The 21,308-nt window shown below is 42.8% G+C and overlaps 1 protein-coding gene across 1 annotated transcript in view; it reads left to right on the top strand.

Annotated features, from left to right (window-relative positions):
- Positions 1-21,308, top strand: part of DARS1 (aspartyl-tRNA synthetase 1) — a 390,822-nt gene that overhangs the window by 272,117 nt on the left and 97,397 nt on the right. Inside the window, exons 8-9 of the mRNA XM_078682456.1 lie at positions 702-782; positions 15,952-16,011. Coding sequence (XP_078538582.1) covers positions 702-782; positions 15,952-16,011 — 141 coding nt within the window. The remainder of the gene's footprint in view (positions 1-701; positions 783-15,951; positions 16,012-21,308) is intronic.

Raw genomic sequence — 21,308 nt, 5'->3', positions numbered from 1 at the left:
GCATATTTTCCTGCATTTATCAATGTTTGTTCCTCGTCTACTTCTTTTATCAGTTTCCGGCCGCCAAAATACTGTCAGCATCCTCTTTGGTGGAACTATATTTTCATAAAGTTTTGACTATTACTATTGCAGCATATTTATATAACAATTTATCACCCATAGAGGCTAAGTGATTTGCATAGAATCACAGGATGTTGCACGGCGCCACTGAGACTCGAACTGCTCTCGAGTCAGCAGCTCTGGCCGCTCTGCCATATCCTCTCCACTCCCATGTTATCTGTCAGGGATCTCATTCCTTCTCACGTACATGAATGATGAAAACAGCTCTTTATTCATTACATAGGCAAAACTGCATTACCAATGCTTGTTTTTAAGGATACGGTCCGTTGGGAGACTCAGTTTATTTTTCTTGGTCGAAAACACATTCAAACGTATTGTATTATGATATATTAAGTATAAAATCGAATGACCCATTGTTGTTTCGAACAAAGTGTGATAGTGCATTCAGTTTTGCAAGCTACATTACAACTCAGGGAATAAATGTATGTAACTAACCGACTGGTTACATCTCATTAACAGGGTTAACCCAGTTTCAGATTTACTGCATTATTTGCAGTACAGATTGCAAAAACAGGTATTTTATTAAACCTTTTATTTCTTCCCATCTGTTCTTACACAGTCCTGCTCGGTCTCTCTTTCAGATCTACGTGATCAGCCTGGCGGAGCCCCGCTTGCCCCTGCAGCTGGAAGATGCTGTTAGACCGGAAACTGAAGGAGAAGAGGTGCCCACTCCTGACCTGAAACATTATTTATAGCGCTGCATTACTTTGTTGTTTCTAGTAGTACATCTTGACATTTTAAATTGTAAAAGAGGTCACAGCCTTATTTCAGGTTGGATGTTCAGAGGATGTCTGTGCCATTTGACTGATGTATAAACGCCTCTTCTGTTTCATAAGTTTAGAGGCAAGAAGTAACAACCATTACAAAGCAAGCCAGTAGTCTCACTTTTTGGCTTTGCCAATGTTTTTTGCTGATGCTGTTTGGCATCGGCAAAAAGAAAAGAAAATGCTAGTTTTTTATTTAACTGTTACTATCTCTGTTTTATCGGCATTAAATTACACCCATGCTTGCATGTATCATAACATAGCGGCAGTTTTGTTTCAGTTTACTGTCCAAAATGGCAGCGCAGAGGGTGCAGTGGTTTTACAAGCATCAACAAGCAGCAGGGGTAGCAACTGAAGAACTAACTGGGGAGTATAAAATAAAAAAGAGGGAATAACGGTCAGGAATGGGAAGAGCGTGGAAAGCAGCGAACAAGCTGGGAAGTGTGAGCAATATTGTGAGTATTGGGGGAAGCAGCACACATGGGAGATAGCAGGAAAACACATGCGCTCAGAGTGCTGCACGAAAAAAGCAGTTCCCTGGATGCAAGTGGTGGAAGGATACATGTCATCCAGTCAAAAAATGGCAAAGTAGCTATGCTCCTGGGGAGGGGCTAAAAGAAGAAGAGGAAGTAAAGTCTTGAAAGTTGTGGTCCGTTTTGGTTTGAAGACCTTAACAAAGTTCTTTTCTTTTTTTACTTTTAACTTCATTTAAAAACCCCCAGTTAAAGTTCAGTTATGATTGTGAATTAAAACTGAAAAAAACACTGAAATTCTGAATCTATGGTTAGAGCCACAAGTGTCACAGCAGCTATGCAAATCATAACTCGCACATCAAGTGAAATGTTTGACCTCATACTCAATGTGAAAGATGCCATTACAAATGTCATAATCAATTTTACAAATGCGGATATATAATTATCACATTATCCCAAACACTTAGAAGGAGACTACTTTGAATGTTGTATTATTTAGTGACTTGAGTATGTGTAATTTAATTGCATTGACCGTTTCAGTTTTTGTACTTAGAGGTGTGCGAGTTATGGTTTGTATGGCTATTGTGCACATCATGTACTGTGGTCAGGCCCTAGCTCTATGTCTAACCCCCACTGCGCACGGCCTTTGGCAGTAAACGGAGGGGATGGCCGTACGGCGTGGCCTATAGCCAGGCCCATTAAAAAATATATTTTTAAGGTTTTGCAGACCCTGTTTTGGGGTTCTTAGGCCATAGCAAACGTTTGTGCCCTTAATGGACATACGGCGTGGTTTGTGATCCCAACTCAGCAGCACGTCCATCAAGGGCCCACAAGCCCTTAATCTGGGCTTGGACACCCTTCACCTGGCTTTGCACACCTTTGGGGGCCTTACTGGGGACTGGGATTACAGCGGCAAAAGCCACTGGCAAAACCAGTAGCTTTGGATTGGCAAAGTCAAAAGGCGAGACCTATCAGACTTTGCCAAGGCTTGTTGTTTCAGGCAGAATGCTTTCAGTCAGACCACTCAGACCATAAGTTAGGAGGCTATCTTTATGTGTAAATGGCAGATTTAACCTGTTACTATCTCTGTTTTATCGGCACTCAATTCCACCCATGCTTGCATGTATCATAACATGGCGGCTGTTTTGTTTCAGTTTTCTGTTTCAAAGTGGCAGCGCAGAGGGTGCAGTGGTTTTACAAGCATCAACAAGTTGCGGGGGTAGCAACTGAATAACTAACTGGGGTGTATAAAATAAAAAAGAGGGAATAACGGTCAGGAATGGGAAGAGCGTGGAAAGCAGCGAACAAGCTGGGAAGTGGGAGCAATATTGTGAGTATTGGGGAAAGCAGCACACAAGGGAGATAGCAGGAAAACACATGCGCTCAGAGTGCTGCACGAAAAAAGCAGTTCCCTGGATGCAAGTGGTGGAAGGATACAAGTCATCCAGTCAAAAAATGGCAAAGTAGCTATGCTCCAGGGTAGGGGCTAAAATAAGAAGAGGAAGTAAAGTCTTGAAAGTTGTGGTCCGTTTTGGTTAGAAGACCTTAACAAAGTTCTTTTCTTTTTTTACTTTTAACTTCATTTAAAAAACCCCAGTTAAAGTTCAGTTATGATTGTGAATTAAAACTAAAAAACACTGAAATTCTTAATCTATGGTTAGAACCACAAGTGTCACAGCAGCTATGCAAATCATAACTCGCACATCAAGTGAAATGTTTGACCTCATACTCAATGTGAAAGATGCCATTACAAATGTCATAATCAATTTTACAAATGCGGATATATATTTATCACATTATCCCAAACACTTAGAAGGAGACTACTTTGAATGTTGTATTATTTAGTGACTTGAGTATGTGTAATTTAATTGCATTGACCTTTTCAGTTTTTGTACTTAGAGGTGTGCGAGTTATGGTTTGTATGGCTATTGTGCACATAATGTACTGTGGTCAGGCCCTAGCTCTATGTCTAACCCCCACTGCGCATGGCCTTTGGCAGTAAACGGAGGGGATGGCCGTACGGCGTGGCCTATAGCCAGGCCCATTAAAAAATATATTTTTAAGGTTTTGCAGACCCTGTTTTGGGGTTCTTAGGCCATAGCAAACGTTTGTGCCCTTAATGGACATACGGCGTGGTTTGTGATCCCAACTCAGCAGCACGTCCATCAAGGGCCCACAAGCCCTTAATCTGGGCTTGGACACCCTTCACCTGGCTTTGCACACCTTTGGGGGCCTTACTGGGGACTGGGATTACAGCGGCAAAAGCCACTGGCAAAACCAGTAGCTTTGGATTGGCAAAGTCAAAAGGCGAGACCTATCAGACTTTGCCAAGGCTTGTTGTTTCAGGCAGAATGCTTTCAGTCAGACCACTCAGACCATAAGTTAGGAGGCTATCTTTATGTGTAAATGGCAGATTTAACCTGTTACTATCTCTGTTTTATCGGCACTCAATTCCACCCATGCTTGCATGTATCATAACATGGCGGCTGTTTTGTTTCAGTTTTCTGTTTCAAAGTGGCAGCGCAGAGGGTGCAGTGGTTTTACAAGCATCAACAAGTTGCGGGGGTAGCAACTGAATAACTAACTGGGGTGTATAAAATAAAAAAGAGGGAATAACGGTCAGGAATGGGAAGAGCGTGGAAAGCAGCGAACAAGCTGGGAAGTGGGAGCAATATTGTGAGTATTGGGGGAAGCAGCACACATGGGAGATAGCAGGAAAACACATGCGCTCAGAGTGCTGCACGAAAAAAGCAGTTCCCTGGATGCAAGTGGTGGAAGGATACAAGTCATCCAGTCAAAAAATGGCAAAGTAGCTATGCTCCAGGGTAGGGGCTAAAATAAGAAGAGGAAGTAAAGTCTTGAAAGTTGTGGTCCGTTTTGGTTAGAAGACCTTAACAAAGTTCTTTTCTTTTTTTACTTTTAACTTCATTTAAAAAACCCCAGTTAAAGTTCAGTTATGATTGTGAATTAAAACTAAAAAACACTGAAATTCTTAATCTATGGTTAGAACCACAAGTGTCACAGCAGCTATGCAAATCATAACTCGCACATCAAGTGAAATGTTTGACCTCATACTCAATGTGAAAGATGCCATTACAAATGTCATAATCAATTTTACAAATGCGGATATATATTTATCACATTATCCCAAACACTTAGAAGGAGACTACTTTGAATGTTGTATTATTTAGTGACTTGAGTATGTGTAATTTAATTGCATTGACCTTTTCAGTTTTTGTACTTAGAGGTGTGCGAGTTATGGTTTGTATGGCTATTGTGCACATCATGTACTGTGGTCAGGCCCTAGCTCTATGTCTAACCCCCACTGCGCATGGCCTTTGGCAGTAAACGGAGGGGATGGCCGTACGGTGTGGCCTATAGCCAGGCCCATTAAAAAATATATTTTTAAAGTTTTGCAGACCCTGTTTTGGGGTTCTTAGGCCATAGCAAACTTTTGTGTCCTTAATGGACATACGGCGTGGTTTGTGATCCCAACTCAGCAGCACGTCCATCAAGGGCCCACAAGCCCTTAATCTGGGCTTGGACACCCTTCACCTGGCTTTGAACACCTTTGGGGGCCTTACTGGGGACTGGGATTACAGCGGCAAAAGCCACTGGCAAAACCAGTAGCTTTGGATTGGCAAAGTCAAAAGGCGAGACCTATCAGACTTTGCCAAGGCTTGTTGTTTCTGGCAGAATGCTTTCAGTCAGACCACTCAGACCATGTGTTAGGAGGCTATCTTTATGTGTAAATGGCAGATTTAACCTGTAAGACCTGGAACTCCCTCCCCGCACACCTACGACTGACCCAGGACCATCTCACCTTCAGGAAACACCTCAAGACCTGGTTATTCGAGCAGTAACGGCCCCCCCTCCCTTCAGCGCCTTGATACCCTCGCGGGTGAGTAGCGCGCTTTACAAATGTATTGATTGATTGATTGATTGATTGAAAGGTTTTCCTACCTTGACAGTGAAGTGCTGGGTCCTCAGCAGGAGTCTGTGCCTCAGCTTTCCTGGTGTAAGTAAAAAACAATCTGGGAACAATCTTCATAAAATGGGTAAATGCCATTTTTCAAAGAACACAGAGTTTATTTGGCACCAGGGAAGCTGTCTTGGCTTTAGGTAGTACCACTTGAGTTTTCTCCATTTCTTCCTTAACCTTTTCATCCTCAATAAAGTTTACTTCATAAGCATCAACTTGGCGAGATTTAACATCTGAGAGATTCAGATCATCAATCAATCAATACTTGTAGAGTGCGGCTCATCACCCGGGAGGGTATCCACGTGCTGGGTTGCTGCGCTTAGATGAAGAGTCAGGTCTTCGCTTTCTTCCGGAAGTCTGTCAGCAAGGGTGACGTTCAGAGGTGAGGTAAAGTTAAACCCGCCTTCTTACACTCAAGGAGCAGGTGCAAACCCCTGCTTACAATGATAACCGTTGTGTTCCTAGTGGATGGTTTGGGAGTGATCCGTTTCCTGATCTCGGGACGGAAAGCATATAAGACTCTTTAATTTCTCTATCACGCTAGGCCGTTGTACTGTGCCAGCACTCCAGCTGATGAAGTTCAGGCTTTTACAAACTTGGTCCAGATGTTGGTGTTTGCAGGTGCCCCTTCAGAAATATCTAAGAAAGAAAGCACGTTTGATTTGATGATCTAGAGCCTTCTAAGTGAATCTGTGTTTGTTGTTGCCATAATAAGCATTTTTTAGAAACTCGTCAACCTGCTTTTTGGAACCAGTTATGCTCATGTCAGACCGACATCTCTAGACAAGTATCAGAGAACTGTTGTTGTTTGTGATTAATGCTGAGAGGAGATCGTTGAATCCTGCTATTCGCTAAGCTCCAAGAGAATGAATCTAACCCTGTAAACAAAAGATTCTGCAGACTTTTTAATAATTGGCTATACATTTACAAAGCATACTGCTACCCGAAGGGATATGCTAGCGCTTGAAGGGCTCTACACAGTGGAGAATAGAAAGCTAGCGCCGGAAAATATTGCTTAATGTGTCATGGAACTCCAGGCTTAAGTGGTCAGATATATATTGACAGGGTCTGTCCTGTAGCCTGACGTGCTTTACTATAGGAATGCATAAGAGAAAAGCATATAAGGATGAAAAAATCTTAGAAGGGATGACCATTGAACAGTATTCTGAATGCACACGTGGCCAGACCAATGATAAGCGCAAAACAGAAGCAAGGAAATTTAAAGGAGAACCATTTCTCTATCCTCTTGGATGCTCATGACGAGGTCAGCTCGTCATGAGCGACGGCGCTCCGGTGCTCATGACGAGCTGAGCTCGTCATGACTGCGTCCGTTCCGTTGAACACTCGCACGCTGGGCTGATTCCCCTGCTGTGCTGAACGTTCCATTGGAACGGGTGCGGTCATGACCAGCTCAGCTCGTCATGAGCACCGGAGCGCCGTGGCTCATGACGAGCTGACCTCGTCATGAGCATGGGGGTGCTGTAAGCGCCCCACAGCACAGCGGGGGAATCCCGCCAGCGGTGAAGGGGTTAAAGGAAGCCAGGGCAGGGATGCCAAGTGAGCAGAGATATGGCAACGTTTCTTCATCCCCATAAGGAGGAAGCATTGACGTTTTGAATAATCGGAAGATAGTTTATTAGATATTTGGGTAATTCCCCCAAAAAGGCATTACTGTTGTCTGTATGGGAATGACTCGCCCCTTGAACTAATGTTTTGGGTAAGAGCGCAGGTAAAAATTATAACATTTTAGTAAGAACTTTCAGAAGAAAGAAGTGGGTATAAACAAGTTTTGTAATTTGAAATATATCACCACAATTGCGAGCAGCAGTAAAGGGAATGGAAGGAGATTTTGTTTCATCGGGAACCAATTGAGGTTGAGGCCAATGGAGAGCCAAATATGAGAAACTGTGTCTTGGGAAAGTTGAGGCACAGATATCTGGCATGCATCCAGCAAGCAGTGGCTGGCATACAAGCTTTGAAGTGTGATTGAAGGGAGGACATGACATCCCCATTAACCCTCAGGATAAGTTGAGAATCGTAACAGTATGAGAAAAAGAGACAATAAAGGACTGAATCAGGAAAGATAAGGGAGACACAAAGATTAAGTAGTGTTGGGCTAAGTGAAGGTCCCCAAGAAGCCTCCCAACTAATAAATGTATAATCCAATCAAAAAGCAGGAAGAATGACAGAATGGTCAGAAAGGAAAGAAGCAAACCAGTCCAGGATACCGCTACCCAACCCCACCTAGGCTAGACAAGACATGGGTAGGGTGGGAGACCATTTCAAAAGCAGCAAAGAGATCTCAAATAATAAGCACTGATTTGTTTTGCTGCATATACTGATACCATTAAGAACAGTGACCAAGACTGAGGACGACTCCTGGTGGCCCCCTGCCCTGGGCAGCGCACCCAAACCAACAGACCACGCACGCAACCTTGGCTTCATCCTGGACTCCTCCCTCTCCATGACCAGACAAGTCAACGCCGTCTCCTCGTCATGCTTCAACATCCTGCGCATGATACGTAAGATCTTCCGGTGGATCCCCACCGAGACCAGGAAGACGGTCACCCAGGCCCTCGTCACTAGCCGACTGGACTACGGCAACGCCCTCTACGCCGGAACCACTGTCAGACTCCAGAAGAGACTCCAGCGAATCCAGAACGCCTCAGCAAGGCTCATCCTGGACATCACCCGACACGGCCACATCTCCGGACACCTGAGAGACCTGCACTGGCTCCCGGTCAACAAGAGAATCACGTTCTGACTCCTCCCCCACGCTCACAAAGCCCTACACAACCAAGGACCAAGATACCTCAACAACCGCCTCAACTTCTACCCTCCCAAACGCCAGCTTTGATCAACCACCAACGCCCTCGCCACCGTCCCCCGCATCCGAAGAGCCACCACAGGAGGAAGGTCCTTCTCCTACCTCGCCGCCAAGACGTGGAACTTCCTCCCGACCCACCTCCGCCTGACCCAAGACCACCTCGCCTTCAGGAAGCAGCTCAAGACCTGGCTGTTCGAGCACTAGCGGACCCCCCTCCCCTGCCCCCCAAGCGCCTTGAGACCCTCCGGGTGAGTAGCGCGCTATATAAATGCTGTGATTGATTGATTGATTGATTGATTGAGGTAGTACCAAAGGTGGTCACGATGCCAGATCGGTGTTGATCCAGTTACTGATGTATTTATAAATGCTCCGAAAGCTGGGAGTTGACCGAAGAGTCCCTAATCTTGGAGGCTGCTGGGAGATATGATCTGGATTATGATTGGATAAGACTTGAGGGTCTAAGGATCTTTTTTTTAAGGGAGGGGAACAACAATCAAGGGATATCTAAGGAAAGTGATTTGAGGTGCACCAGGGCCTCTCAACTTTAGTGCTGAAAGTAAGACATCTTTGACACTCCTAAACTGGTACATCCAGAAACTCTTTGGCCAGTGACTGTTTAGATGACTGGATAAAATTGCTGTCATCCATCAGGCCATTTCACTAAGGAATTCCTTAGGTGACCGTAGGAAAGACTGGTGGCTGATCATATCGCATTTCTGCCGGGTGGTCTAGCTGAAGATTATAAACTATCTGTTTTAAGTAAATATCATAATTCACGCTGTAGTTGATAACTATCCAAACAGTACAGACCACTCCTCATTAATCACTCCTCCCCACTTGAGACTTTAGGTTCAGGTACTCTTTTTAAGTATTGCGTTCATCTCATTATTGCACAAATTGCTGTTTGCACCCAAAAGAAGGTTAAATGTTGGGTGCAAATTGGTCACCCATGCTTATTTCTTGTAAAAAAAAAAACACCAGGTAAAACAGAGCCAAAATAATAGTCAATTGCATGAACCTCTGCTTTGTGCACCTTGGGAAGGGGGAATTTGCACCTTCCTTGTCCCCCCCCATTCATTGGTTTGAAACTCGGAATGATGTGCAGATTGTGAATCTGGTAAATACCATTCACAGCAGTGTGTCTTTTGCGCAATTTTCTTTGATTTCTTATGAGTTATTTGGTAATTGCTGCACAATGAGCTGTTATCTAGGCATTATTATCTTTCTGATAAAGATAAATAATGTTTTTGTGAGGAAAAGCAATTACCTTCTTAGAGTGAAATTGCTGCCTGGTGTTATAATAGGCATGTCGTTGTCTTCTTTAGACCTTTGTCCCTTGACAATATGCAGCATTGTATGGAGATTTCCAAAGTAATCTTCTGTAAAACTTCAGTTTTTTTCCTGATTAAAATTAAGTTTTCATTTATCTTAACTGATTGAATGTCTAGTCACTTTTTTTTAATTTCCATGACTGCGGATCGAGGATGGACAAGAAAGATTACTGCATATCAAGCTTGCACAGCGTTACTGTCCCCCAAAAATTATTCGGCTTGCTTAAGTTTTCTCAAAAATACCGTAAGGTAGAGATAAAATAAAGTCACTGGTACCAGGTACATAGTGAGATAAATGTATGTCAGTAAGGTACTGTTAAGATGAAAAAACAAGCATTTGCAATGCAATAGGTCTCATTTACGAGAGTTTGAGCTATTGCAATTTTAAATGACCATGCCTTTTATTTATGTGTTGTTTTTAAAACTGGTAAATAAACAGCATTGTCATTTACAATGCCAGTAGCTTAAACTCTCGCAAATGCAAGACCTATCGCTTTGCAAATGCGTTTGGCGCCCGTGCTTTACATTTTTTTTAAACAGCATTAGGAGAGAGCTGTTTCAGGCAGAACAAAGTTATTTGAGAAAATAGTGCTCAGAGGCTGTAATTAAAGCCTACAGAGTAATAACACACGTAACGGGGTGTCGCCATTGGATGTTACAAAATAAGCCAAGGCAGTACTAAGGAGGGAATACTAAGCCTATTGACCAATGAACAGCCACAGTTTACAGTGGACAATGACGCAAGCCATTGAAAAATAAGGGTGGAGAGTGGGCGGAGCTTCAAGTCCCTACCTGAATACAGCATGCCTCATAAAGCATTGCATGAGCTGCCCAGGCTCGACCTAAAGAAGGAGAATGCTACGTTGGTGCTGTTTTTTTCCCTCAACCATATTAGATATCATGCGCTTAAAGCCATGCTTTAAGTGAAGTTTAAGTCAGTTCAATCACTGTCACAATCTCTAATCATATCTGAACTGCGGGGTCCGGACTGGAAACCCATCATCTGCGAATGGCCCTTTTAACTGTAGATTTTGCCTCCATCCCCGTTCTCATCATGCAGACAAAAGGCACATCTATAACATGGCATGTTTGTTACAAAAAGTACTACACATTGGTTAACTAGTTAATTGTCACAAAAAATGACCATCTCATGGTGACTCAGTTCTGTTAGTAGCTTGGAAACTCTCCTTCTGGAATATCCAGGGTTGGAGGAATATTGCACCTTGGCACAGCCAGTCTAAGGTTCACCTGATATCTACCTTTCACTTCTCCTCCACAAAAGATCTGAACACCTCCTACTTGACTGACACATTTTATATAGTTCATATTTTTCATTTATCCACACTGTTGTAAAGTTGTTTTCCTCTATTTTCATGCAACACTTATGCCCACCTCCTTTACTTCTTTATTTTTCTTTGTTTTTTATTTTTTCTACTGAGGAAGACCCCCATATCCTCTGATTATTAGATTATGTACTGTTTATACATGAGTTTACAAATTGTTGTCTTTGTTTGCTTTTATGTGCATCCTATTTTAACTCAGTACCTCTTCCTGTGTGACTTTCATTTCGTGTTTTACGTTTTCCTTTCCCACCTTCTGTATAGTTGTTGCATTACCTCCCACTTGCTTTGTCTATTTGACTTAGTCATTCTATTTTTAAAATTTCTGCCTCTTTTTCCTCCCTGCAATCTCTTCTCCTGTGCTTTCCAGGTGTCTAAAAAACTGCACCATGTTCTTTTAGGGGTTTTGGTGTCTGGCCACAGCGTTGCAGGAAATATACTTTTTATTGATTGTGGCAACAATATTAAACTCAGACCTGATCAACTCTGGATGGACATTCTGCTGTTTATAGTGGCAACATGCCTAGTCCTTATTTAGCAACACTCCCTTATAGCAGCGACATGCCTAATGCGTAGTTAGCAACACTCCCATATAGCGTCTTCATGCCTAGTGTTTATTTAGCAACAGTCCCTTATAACAGCGACATGCTTAGTCCTTATTTAGCAACACTCCCTCATAGCCGCGACATGCCTAGTCCTTATTTAGCAACACTCCCTTATAGCGGGTACATGCCTAGTGCGTATTTAGCAACACTCCCATATAGCGTCTTCATGCCTTGTCCTTATTTAGCAACACTCCCGTATAGCAGCGACATGCCTAATGCGTATTTAGCAACACTGCAATATAGCGTCTTCATGCCTAGTCCTTAGTTAGCAACACTCCCTTATAGCGGCGGCATGCCTAGTGTGTATTTAGCAACACTCCCATATAGCGTCTTCATGACTAGTCCTTATTTAGCCACACTCTCGTATAGCGGCGACATGCCTAGTGCGTATTTAGCAACACTGCAATATAGCGTCTTCATGCCTATTCCTTATTTAGCCACACTCCCTTATAGCGGCGACATGCCTAGTGCGTATTTAGCAACACTCCCATATAGCGTCTTAATGCCTAGTGCTTATTTAGCAACAATCCCTTACAGCGGCAACATGCCTAGTGCGTATTTAGCAACACCCCCATATAGCGTCTTAATGCCTAGTCCTTATTTAGCAACAATCCCTTACAGCGGCAACATGCCTAGTGCGTATTTAGCAACACTCCCATATAGCGTCTTCATGTCTAGTGCTTATTTAGTAACACACCCCCGGCGACGCACTCGGTCAGTAGAGCCCATATGCTAATTTTTCTCATTCCGAGTCGGTGGTCAGGCTGTCCTCGAGAATCCTGTGGTATCAAGTGTGTGGCCCCATTCAAGAGCTAATGATGGAGAAGGGGGTTGGTGACCTCCTAGCGTTGGTTCCCCAATGGGTGTCACGCATTGCCACACATGACCATCTCTTCTTTCCGTCTGATTAATGAGGTTGTCATCTCTGTGCCTGCTCCAAAGGAAACCAAAGATGGCCTCCAGGGGCCTTCTCAATGGACTCAGTGAGGCTGGGAAAATCCGAAAGCAGATTGGTTTTCTTTTCACAATTAATAAAAACATTCTTAAAGCTTATAGGCTCTCTCATCACAGAAGTTTACAAATAAAATAAAGACAGAGTTCGGCGGCCCTCCAACGCGATGATAGAAACAGCACAAAGCATTGGCTCATTTCTGGACACCCACGTTGGGCAACTAATGTCTCACGCCATGATCTCTCTTGTCTGTTCAAATGAAGCAAAATCAGGGACTGAAATAAAGTAAAAGATGAAAAATGCAAACGAAAGCCCTACTAGAATTCTAATGCGCCCCTCTACATTTGGAAAGCTCTTGGAGAAAAACGTGCTCCAACAATAGCATTAACGTTTTACATTTGCCCCTCTCTGAAAAGCAACAGAGAGAGCCTTTGTTTGCTGACGTAGGAATGTGTGAAATTTCCATATTCTTTTAGGAGGTGAATGAAATGTAAACACTTTTAGTCCAGAAAGGACACCTGAAACAAAGAGGGACTCTCGGGCACAGTCACACTTTGGACTTTGAGAAGTGAGAAGCGTCTGTACTCCTGGATCACGAGTCCGATTCATAAAGGTTTTTCTGTTGGGTCTCACCCCACCTGCTATGGGACTTACTCCTGAATTTCTAAGACGAGCAGACTCCCGGAGACGAGATTAGTGACTTGTGACCTGTATTTGTAGAAGTTATCTTTAATTGTCAAGGGATTCTAAGTATCTGACAACTTTAAATTAAAAGAACATTGTTTTAAACAAACAGTTCTAAACAAAAGTTCACTTACCAAGAACCGGAGCGTAAAATGAGCAAGAGCCAATGTTTTTGCATTTGCCTTTCGAAATGAAGTTTATCCTCTGTTTTGTTCCCCCAGCCCCAAGTAAAGCTCCGCAGAGTACAGTTGGTTTTGAGGCATACACACATCACTACACTTTTAAAGTTCTGCCTATTAAGCCCGTGTCTCTTAAAAAAAGTTCATAGTTACCAACTATCTATCAACAATGGAGATATAAGCTCTCTTCTGAATTCTGGAAATCAAGCTGGTTCCTGCGTTTTACAGACTTTGCAGTTGTTTTATGACAACAAAGTGGTATTGGGTAATTCATATTTTCTTTTGTAGAAACAGAAAGTGCATCCCAGTTCAGTGAAATCCTTTTTGGTCTGGAGGGGTCATGGCCTCTTCAGCTGGGCAGCATACATTTTAGGGCTGAGCTTGGACCACAGCTGTCCCGATGTTTCCCCACTACAAGCACTTTGCTCTGCCAACTTGACCACCTATTGCTAGCTGAATCTGTGGTGCTACCACCAAATCAATTAGGGTAGTATTCAGTTTGCTGCTTAACCTGGGATTGCTGACGCAAGGTTGTGTTCCTCGACTGTCATGTACTGTTCCAAGATGGCAGCTGCTTTCGTCGCTGCCCACAGAGAGGAGCTCTGATTAATACAAAGATTGCGAGTATGCAAAACCGGTGTTGTAGAGCTGCAGCAGCCTACAGTGGTAAGGGCTTCCAGTTGTGCTGGCGGCTGGAACCGAATCTCAGTTCTTACCCAGACATCAGCCAAGATGCAGCAGTGGGCAATGGCAGATTTGGATGCCTTTGCAACTGTGATAGGGCTGAGGAACCAACTTTCAACCCAATCTTTAACTGAGAATGCCAGAGGAACTTGAGTTGGTGATTTGCCTGCAGGGCTGTTCAGGTGAAATGTTGTTGCCTGACTTGTTTGGTTTTCCACTTCTGTGGTGAGATTTCACCATTAACACCCAGTGATGCTGCACTTCAGAGACCACTCCCACAAGGATGTCCAGGACTGATGTTCTGCTGAATAACTACTTTTGTGAGTGCCTCCAACACCATCGTGGTGCAACCGACACAGAGTCAGCTGCTTGTCATCCATCTATGGGTCTCTCCATAGACAAGAGCGCATTGATGTGTTCACCAAAAAATAGATAATGAGGTTACATATGTTGAGGCCTCGTCCAGTGAGCTATCTGGTATAGCGGCGCACTTTGTGACTCACCAGCAGGAGGTGACCACTCAAGAGTCCAGTTGTCACCACTGTGCTGTGACGATCGTCTTTAAGCTTGAAGGCAGGCTTTAGGACAGCTGCAGAGCTGCCAGCCTCTTTCTGATTGTCTGGCATGCCCCGAAAATGGAAGACTTGCAAAACGCAATTGATGTCTTTTAGATGAAATGGAAGGCCCGAGAGGGAAACAACCATATAGTCCTACTGAGGAAAACTCCAGATCTGCAAATGAGAGGGAAACGTGACAACAGAGGAGGTCCTGCCACAGTTGATGTGATATTGCATTGCGTGGCTGAACATGAGACCGTGTTGCGCTGATCTACAAGCAGGAAGGATATCACACTCTTTGGCCACTAGGCCTTTCAATCAATCATAACATTTATATAGCGCACTACTCACCCGGAGGGGTCTCAAGGCGCTTGGGGGGGGAAGGGGTCCGCTACTGCTCGAACAGCCAGGTCTTGAGTTGTCTCCTGAAGGCGAGATGGTCCTGGGTCAGGCGAAGGTGGATGGGAAGGGAGTTCCATGTCTTGGCCGCCAGGTAGGAGAAGGATCTTCCTCCGGCGGTGGCTCTTCGGATGCGTGGTACGGTGGCGAGGGCGAGGCTGGTAGACCGCAGCTGGCGGGTGGGCGTGTAGAAGGTCAGGCGGTCGTTGAGGTACTTGGGGCCCAGGTCGTGGAGACGCTTGTGTTGTTCCCTAACATCAGCTGGACTACAGTCGTTAAAAGCATAACTTTTGGGTCTGATGAAAAGTTTTGTATGATTAGAAGAACAGGCAACTCTACTTTATACTGTCAGGCTGAGGGTGGCTATTGGTGATATGTTCATGTGTTTGACACACGCAGATGCGTGCAGTTCATTTGGACACTCTTAAAGATGAGGGGCCAGAGTGTTGGGAGCTTTCTGTAGCACTAATTTATTGCAATGCAAAGCCTCTCTAATCACTCATTCATGGTCATATCTACTTGCCATTAGCCCTTCATTTCCAAGAGGGAATTGCTATGCACATTGTACTTTTTTGTGGTGACACATCTAAGACCACCTTCCCCATTATACCCAGAGAGTTGCCAGTATTTCTTGAACGTTCTGGTATGTTCTTCACAAATCTTTTGCAGATTAAGAACATGTTACCGCTGCACCTTGACTACTTTGTTGGTAGAAGTTGTTGTTATTTTTCTTAGGCCTTGTGATTCTGTTCTCTGTCGGTCTTTTCTTTAAAAAAAAAAAAACTAATTAAAACATGCTTTTAAAAGATCATTTTTTGTCAGTGTGGTGCTGGTCCTACCACTGGTGTTGCTTCCAAAAGAAGGCTTTGAACACTATTGCAATACTAAGGTTTGATTCAAACCTACAATTTGGGTTCCTCCGTTTCTCACATCTTATTAAAATGTTGTCCAGAGTTGTGTGCGAACTTGCGTTTGTTGCTGATTTGAAATACCGTTGTTTATTGCGGCTTGGCTTTATATGTTTTTCTAATTGTTTTCTTTGCCAACCTTTTAGGAAGGAAGGGCCACTGTAAACCAGGATACAAGACTGGACAACCGAGTCATTGATCTAAGGGTAAGCATGGCATTGTTTCCTCATGCTAGTGCCAGCTGCACTATGAAAATGAAGAGTAGAGATCAAAATAATTTGTAGTAACTATTTGTGAACTACTAACGGTCTATGCGTATGCCTTCAATGTGAGTATCGCCATCCGATTTATAAAATGTTGTTTAGGGTCGATCACTTTTTTCCTTTTCTCTTCAGATAAGTAATTTAGCATAGTAAATAATAAAAGCTGCTGCATGCAGATCTATTTCATGTTTAGCCGCTTGCCTGATTATTAATACTGCCCATTCATAACCTAAGGCATTGTCAGTCCGGTGGTGTTCTCTGCTTTAGTGACAAGGCAGTAAAGGAAAGTATGAATAAAGGACTCGTCTAGCGAAATGAAATCTGCAATTAAAATGCATTTGCCTGCTTTGTAATGCAAATTATTCCAGTGTCACAATGTTTTGGAATTGGATGGGCTTCTGCATACCGCTACTACAATATGAGACACTAGTTGATATTGTTTACCTAGTTTGTAACAAGGGTGTCCAGCGTAAGGCTAGAAGGGCTATTTCTGATAGAGACCTCTAACTGCAGGTTCCTCACCCTTTGAGTACTTCCCCACGCATAAGACATAGCCTTCCCTCCCTGCCCCTCAGAGTATTTGAGGAAAAAATGAAACAAATCTTGCACTCTTACCTCATGCTTGGGATTGAAGGCAATCCACATAAACTCTCTTCTTTCCACAGGTCTTGCAGGGAAGGAAACAGCCTTTTCTGTCAGACATACTAGAGTAATGAGGTTAAAAATTGAGCAAACCTCAGGGAGACTTTATTCACACACGACATGCGGTGAAAATCTGAGGGAATCAGCCTCTCTGAGTGTTCTAGATTGTTCATACTCCTAAAGTTTGGTCCTTTTTTTAAAAAAGGACATAGGCTAATAAATGTGTGCTACTGCCAGTATAGTCTGTTAGTTAGACATACTGCTTTACTGTAGTACCGTGAGACTCCCACTTTGACGAGGAATGATTCAAGCCTGTGAATCTATGAAAGATACCAATGCTGGGTAACTTCTGTTGAAGGTAAGTAAATTATTTTCTTATTATCCGTTGTGGCCTGGATACCATTGGATGAATCATTGGTATTAACGACTCAAAAGAATGGAGGATCCCCTAGTGACGGATGTCAGGGAGGGGGAGTTAAAATTGACAAACAAAATCCCTGTGTTTAGAAGCAGCCTTAGGTTACTGAGGGAAATAATCCCTGAGGGGTTTCTATAGAGAATCTATTGAGGAGCGAAAACAACCGTGAGCCAAAGACAGTAAGCAACAGCATTCAACTGTAATCAAGTAATAAGCATAAACAAAGGGATAGAAATCAATTTGTGATTTATTTGGACCTCCCAAATGGGTTACAATCTAAAATAATTAAAAACAACTAAAAAAACCTTTTTATGAGAAGGTTGGAAATTCAAACTATTTGCACTATAAAAAACAATCAAGACAAATCAATATGCGAAAAAAAGTCAAGAACAATCAAGACAAATTGAAGTACAAAAGAAGTCGACGCGGCGTTTCGGTGTCTTTCAATCTTTACACCTTCATCAGGACAAACATATATTTCAGAATATCTATAAGTTAAACAACAGAAGTTTAGTACCATTTCGTATCAACCATTTTCGTCACTACAGTTTGCTTACTCTTTTTTATATAAACAGTATTACATCCCCTTAAGGCTCCCTCTCGGCGTTTATAGTATCCACCTCTTGCCTAAGCAGTTTCTCATACCCCACTTTTTGTTTAAACAATTGTTCACTTTGTTACTATTATTGAGCAAGATCTAATACCTGCAGTTTGATTACAGATTCAAGTCTAATCAATGTCTTCAGTTCTTTTACTCTCAGCGTAGACTGGCTTGTGATGATTGAGTCACACTGGGAAGCTATAGAGAGTATAAAATGATATATTATAGCTCCAGGCCCTGTAAGTGGCTAAATCTTAAATTATTTATCTCTGAGTGGCTCTTATTTTAATGAGCAGTTTACCTTTTGGTTATGCTTCAACGTTTTCGTATTGCACGGAGGAACCACCGTATAGTAGTAAGATCTCTCAAATCTGGAGTTTGTATTGGATGTCCTGTTGGAGTAAATACATGCCTTCCCTTAGTTGCTGTTAGAATGTAAGGGCAATAACGGTGGGGAAGTATTTTTATAAGGCGAAACGATCAATGGGGGCAAGTACTAATAGTTTGTCCATAGTATACTCACCAACTCAGAATTGGTTAGAGTTGCCGGTGTGCTCTTTGAATTATGCACCTCCACTCTGTGATTTCATTTATCAGGTCAGCGGTATCTATAAGGACAAGATTGATTTCGACCTGATCAAAATTCTATTAATTCTATACTTGTTTACTCAAACTTTTGATCTTCTCTGGGCTCTCCATTAGGATTTTTTGTACATTTCTTTTAGACTTTAGTGTTATCAAGAGACTTATATTTGCTTAACCCCTTGTCTAGTCAAATGAGGGATATTTCTCAAAATTACCCCAGATATGGTGTTTTGATAATAAAATTATATCGCCCAATTTGTTTCCTTCCTACTGATTAGCTGGATTTTCCTTGGCCAACCCCAGTTTTTTAGGGCAACTCTTGAGTTTAAGGTAAACCCTACTGAGGGGTTAAGCTCCCCATAGCTTCTTGCACTTAGAATGGTCATAGTGACCCTCTACCATGCCATCGTTAAGACAAGGCCTTCTCTATGTCCATACCTGTGATTTCTTAGCCGGCCTCCCTGTTCCTCCGTGCGTTCGCCTTCGTGTAGATTCAAAAGGGTGAAATGCACTCTCTGGCGCTGCGTTTTTATGCTGGCTCTGCTCGACTTCACCCGGAAGTTGAAGTCGGCCCTCTATGATGCGAGGCTGTATTGCGGCCAAAGTAATCAGTATCTTGGGAATTAATTAGTCTTTTACCGTTATGGCACTTCATACTTTTGTCATGTATTAGTAAGGATTTATTTTGGGCTCTTATTTATTACATTCGTGAGCCGTCATCCCGGAAGTACTTAGAGGGCCGGCTAAGAAATCACAGGTATGGACATAGAGAAGGCCTTGTCTTAACGATGGCATGGTAGAGGGTCACTATGACCATTCTAAGTGCAAGAAGCTATGGGGAGCTTAACCCCTCAGTAGGGTTTACCTTAAACTCAAGAGTTGCCCTAAAAAACTGGGGTTGGCCAAGGAAAATCCAGCTAATCAGTAGGAAGGAAACAAAATGGGCGATATAATTTTATTATCAAAACACCATATCTGGGGTAATTTTGAGAAATATCCCTCATTTGACTAGACAAGGGGTTAAGCAAATATAAGTCTCTTGATAACACTAAAGTCTCAAAGAAATGTACAAAAAATCCTAATGGATAGCCCAGAGAAGATCAAAAGTTTGAGTAAACAAGTATAGAATTAATAGAATTTTGATCAGGTCGAAATCAATCTTGTCCTTATAGATACCGCTGACCTAATAAATGAAATCACAGAGTGGAGGTGCATAATTCAAAGAGCACACCGGCAACTCTAACCAATTCTGAGTTGGTGAGTATACTATGGACAAACTATTAGTACTTGCCCCCATTGATCGTTTCGCCTTATAAAAATACTTCCCCACCGTTATTGCCCTTACATTCTAACAGCAACTAAGGGAAGGCATGTATTTACTCCAACAGGACATCCAATACAAACTCCAGATTTGAGAGATCTTACTACTATACGGTGGTTCCTCCGTGCAATACGAAAACGTTGAAGCATAACCAAAAGGTAAACTGCTCATTAAAATAAGAGCCACTCAGAGATAAATAATTTAAGATTTAGCCACTTACAGGGCCTGGAGCTATAATATATCATTTTATACTCTCTATAGCTTCCCAGTGTGACTCAATCATCACAAGCCAGTCTACGCTGAGAGTAAAAGAACTGAAGACATTGATTAGACTTGAATCTGTAATCAAACTGCAGGTATTAGATCTTGCTCAATAATAGTATCAAAGTGAACAATTGTTTAAACAAAAAGTGGGGTATGAGAAACTGCTTAGGCAAGAGGTGGATACTATAAACGCCGAGAGGGAGCCTTAAGGGGATGTAATACTGTTTATATAAAAAAGAGTAAGCAAACTGTAGTGACGAAAATGGTTGATACGAAATGGTACTAAACTTCTGTTGTTTAACTTATAGATATTCTGAAATATATGTTTGTCCTGATGAAGGTGTAAAGATTGAAAGACACCGAAACACCGCGTCGACTTCTTTTGTACTTCAATTTGTCTTGATTGTTCTTGACTTTTTTTCGCATATTGATTTGTCTTGATTGTTTTTTATAGTGCAAATAGTTTGAATTTCCAACCTTCTCATAAAAAGGTTTTTTTAGTTGTTTTTAATTATTTTAGATTGTAACCCATTTGGGAGGTCCAAATAAATCACAAATTGATTTCTATTCCTTTGTTTATGCTTATTACTTGATTACAGTTGAATGCTGATGCTTACTGTCTTTGGCTCACGGTTGTTTTCGCTCCTCAATAGATTCTCTATAGAAACCCCTCAGGGATTATTTCCCTCAGTAACCTAAGGCTGCTTCTAAACACTGGGATTTTGTTTGTCATTGGTATTAACGTCACTATTAATTGCAATGCCTGACTGAGATTGTTGGTTTTTCATGCAGTGTCCAGTCAGCCTTTATGGATATGCCCTTTGAAGGAGCTTGCCTATTTGGGGATAAAGCAGACAAGGGCCTGACTGGGAACACAAACCAGCCCTGGCATTTGTAACGGACCATCCACTCGGGGTCTTGCTAGTGGGAAGCACTTCTGCTGCTTTTGTTACCGGAGGCGGATATGGCAGCATTGCTTCAAAACCGGTCCTTGGTAACAAAAACGCCTCCTACTGCTCCAAAACCAGCCCCCACCCTTCCAGCTTCCCAGGGAAATGCCCAGTGCCTGCTACACACCTCAGGCCCTGAAGCAGACTCCGGTCTGGAGTACTTCAAATAAAGGCTTTGTCACAGACTTGTCCCAGGGTTTGTCTGCTTCTCCATGCCAACCGCATCAGCCCTTTTGATCCTTCTCGGGCTCTTGCAGTGGTGCCCCATACGGATATCCACTTCAGCCTCAGCAAGGTTCCCAGTTGTTTCGAGGCCAAGGCCGTGGCACTCTCTGACCACGCAGTCAAGAACAATAGGGCAGTCAGTCGGCTGAACCCACTCCCCATGTCCCCCATCCCCAACCACTGTAACCCCAGGTGCCAAACTCCTTTAGCCAGCACGGACTCCCAGGTGGAAGT

Source organism: Lissotriton helveticus, chromosome 3_1 (genome assembly GCF_964261635.1).
Source record: "Lissotriton helveticus chromosome 3_1, aLisHel1.1, whole genome shotgun sequence".
Lineage (NCBI taxonomy): Eukaryota > Metazoa > Chordata > Amphibia > Caudata > Salamandridae > Lissotriton > Lissotriton helveticus.
This window is presented reverse-complemented; position numbering and strand designations above follow the sequence as displayed.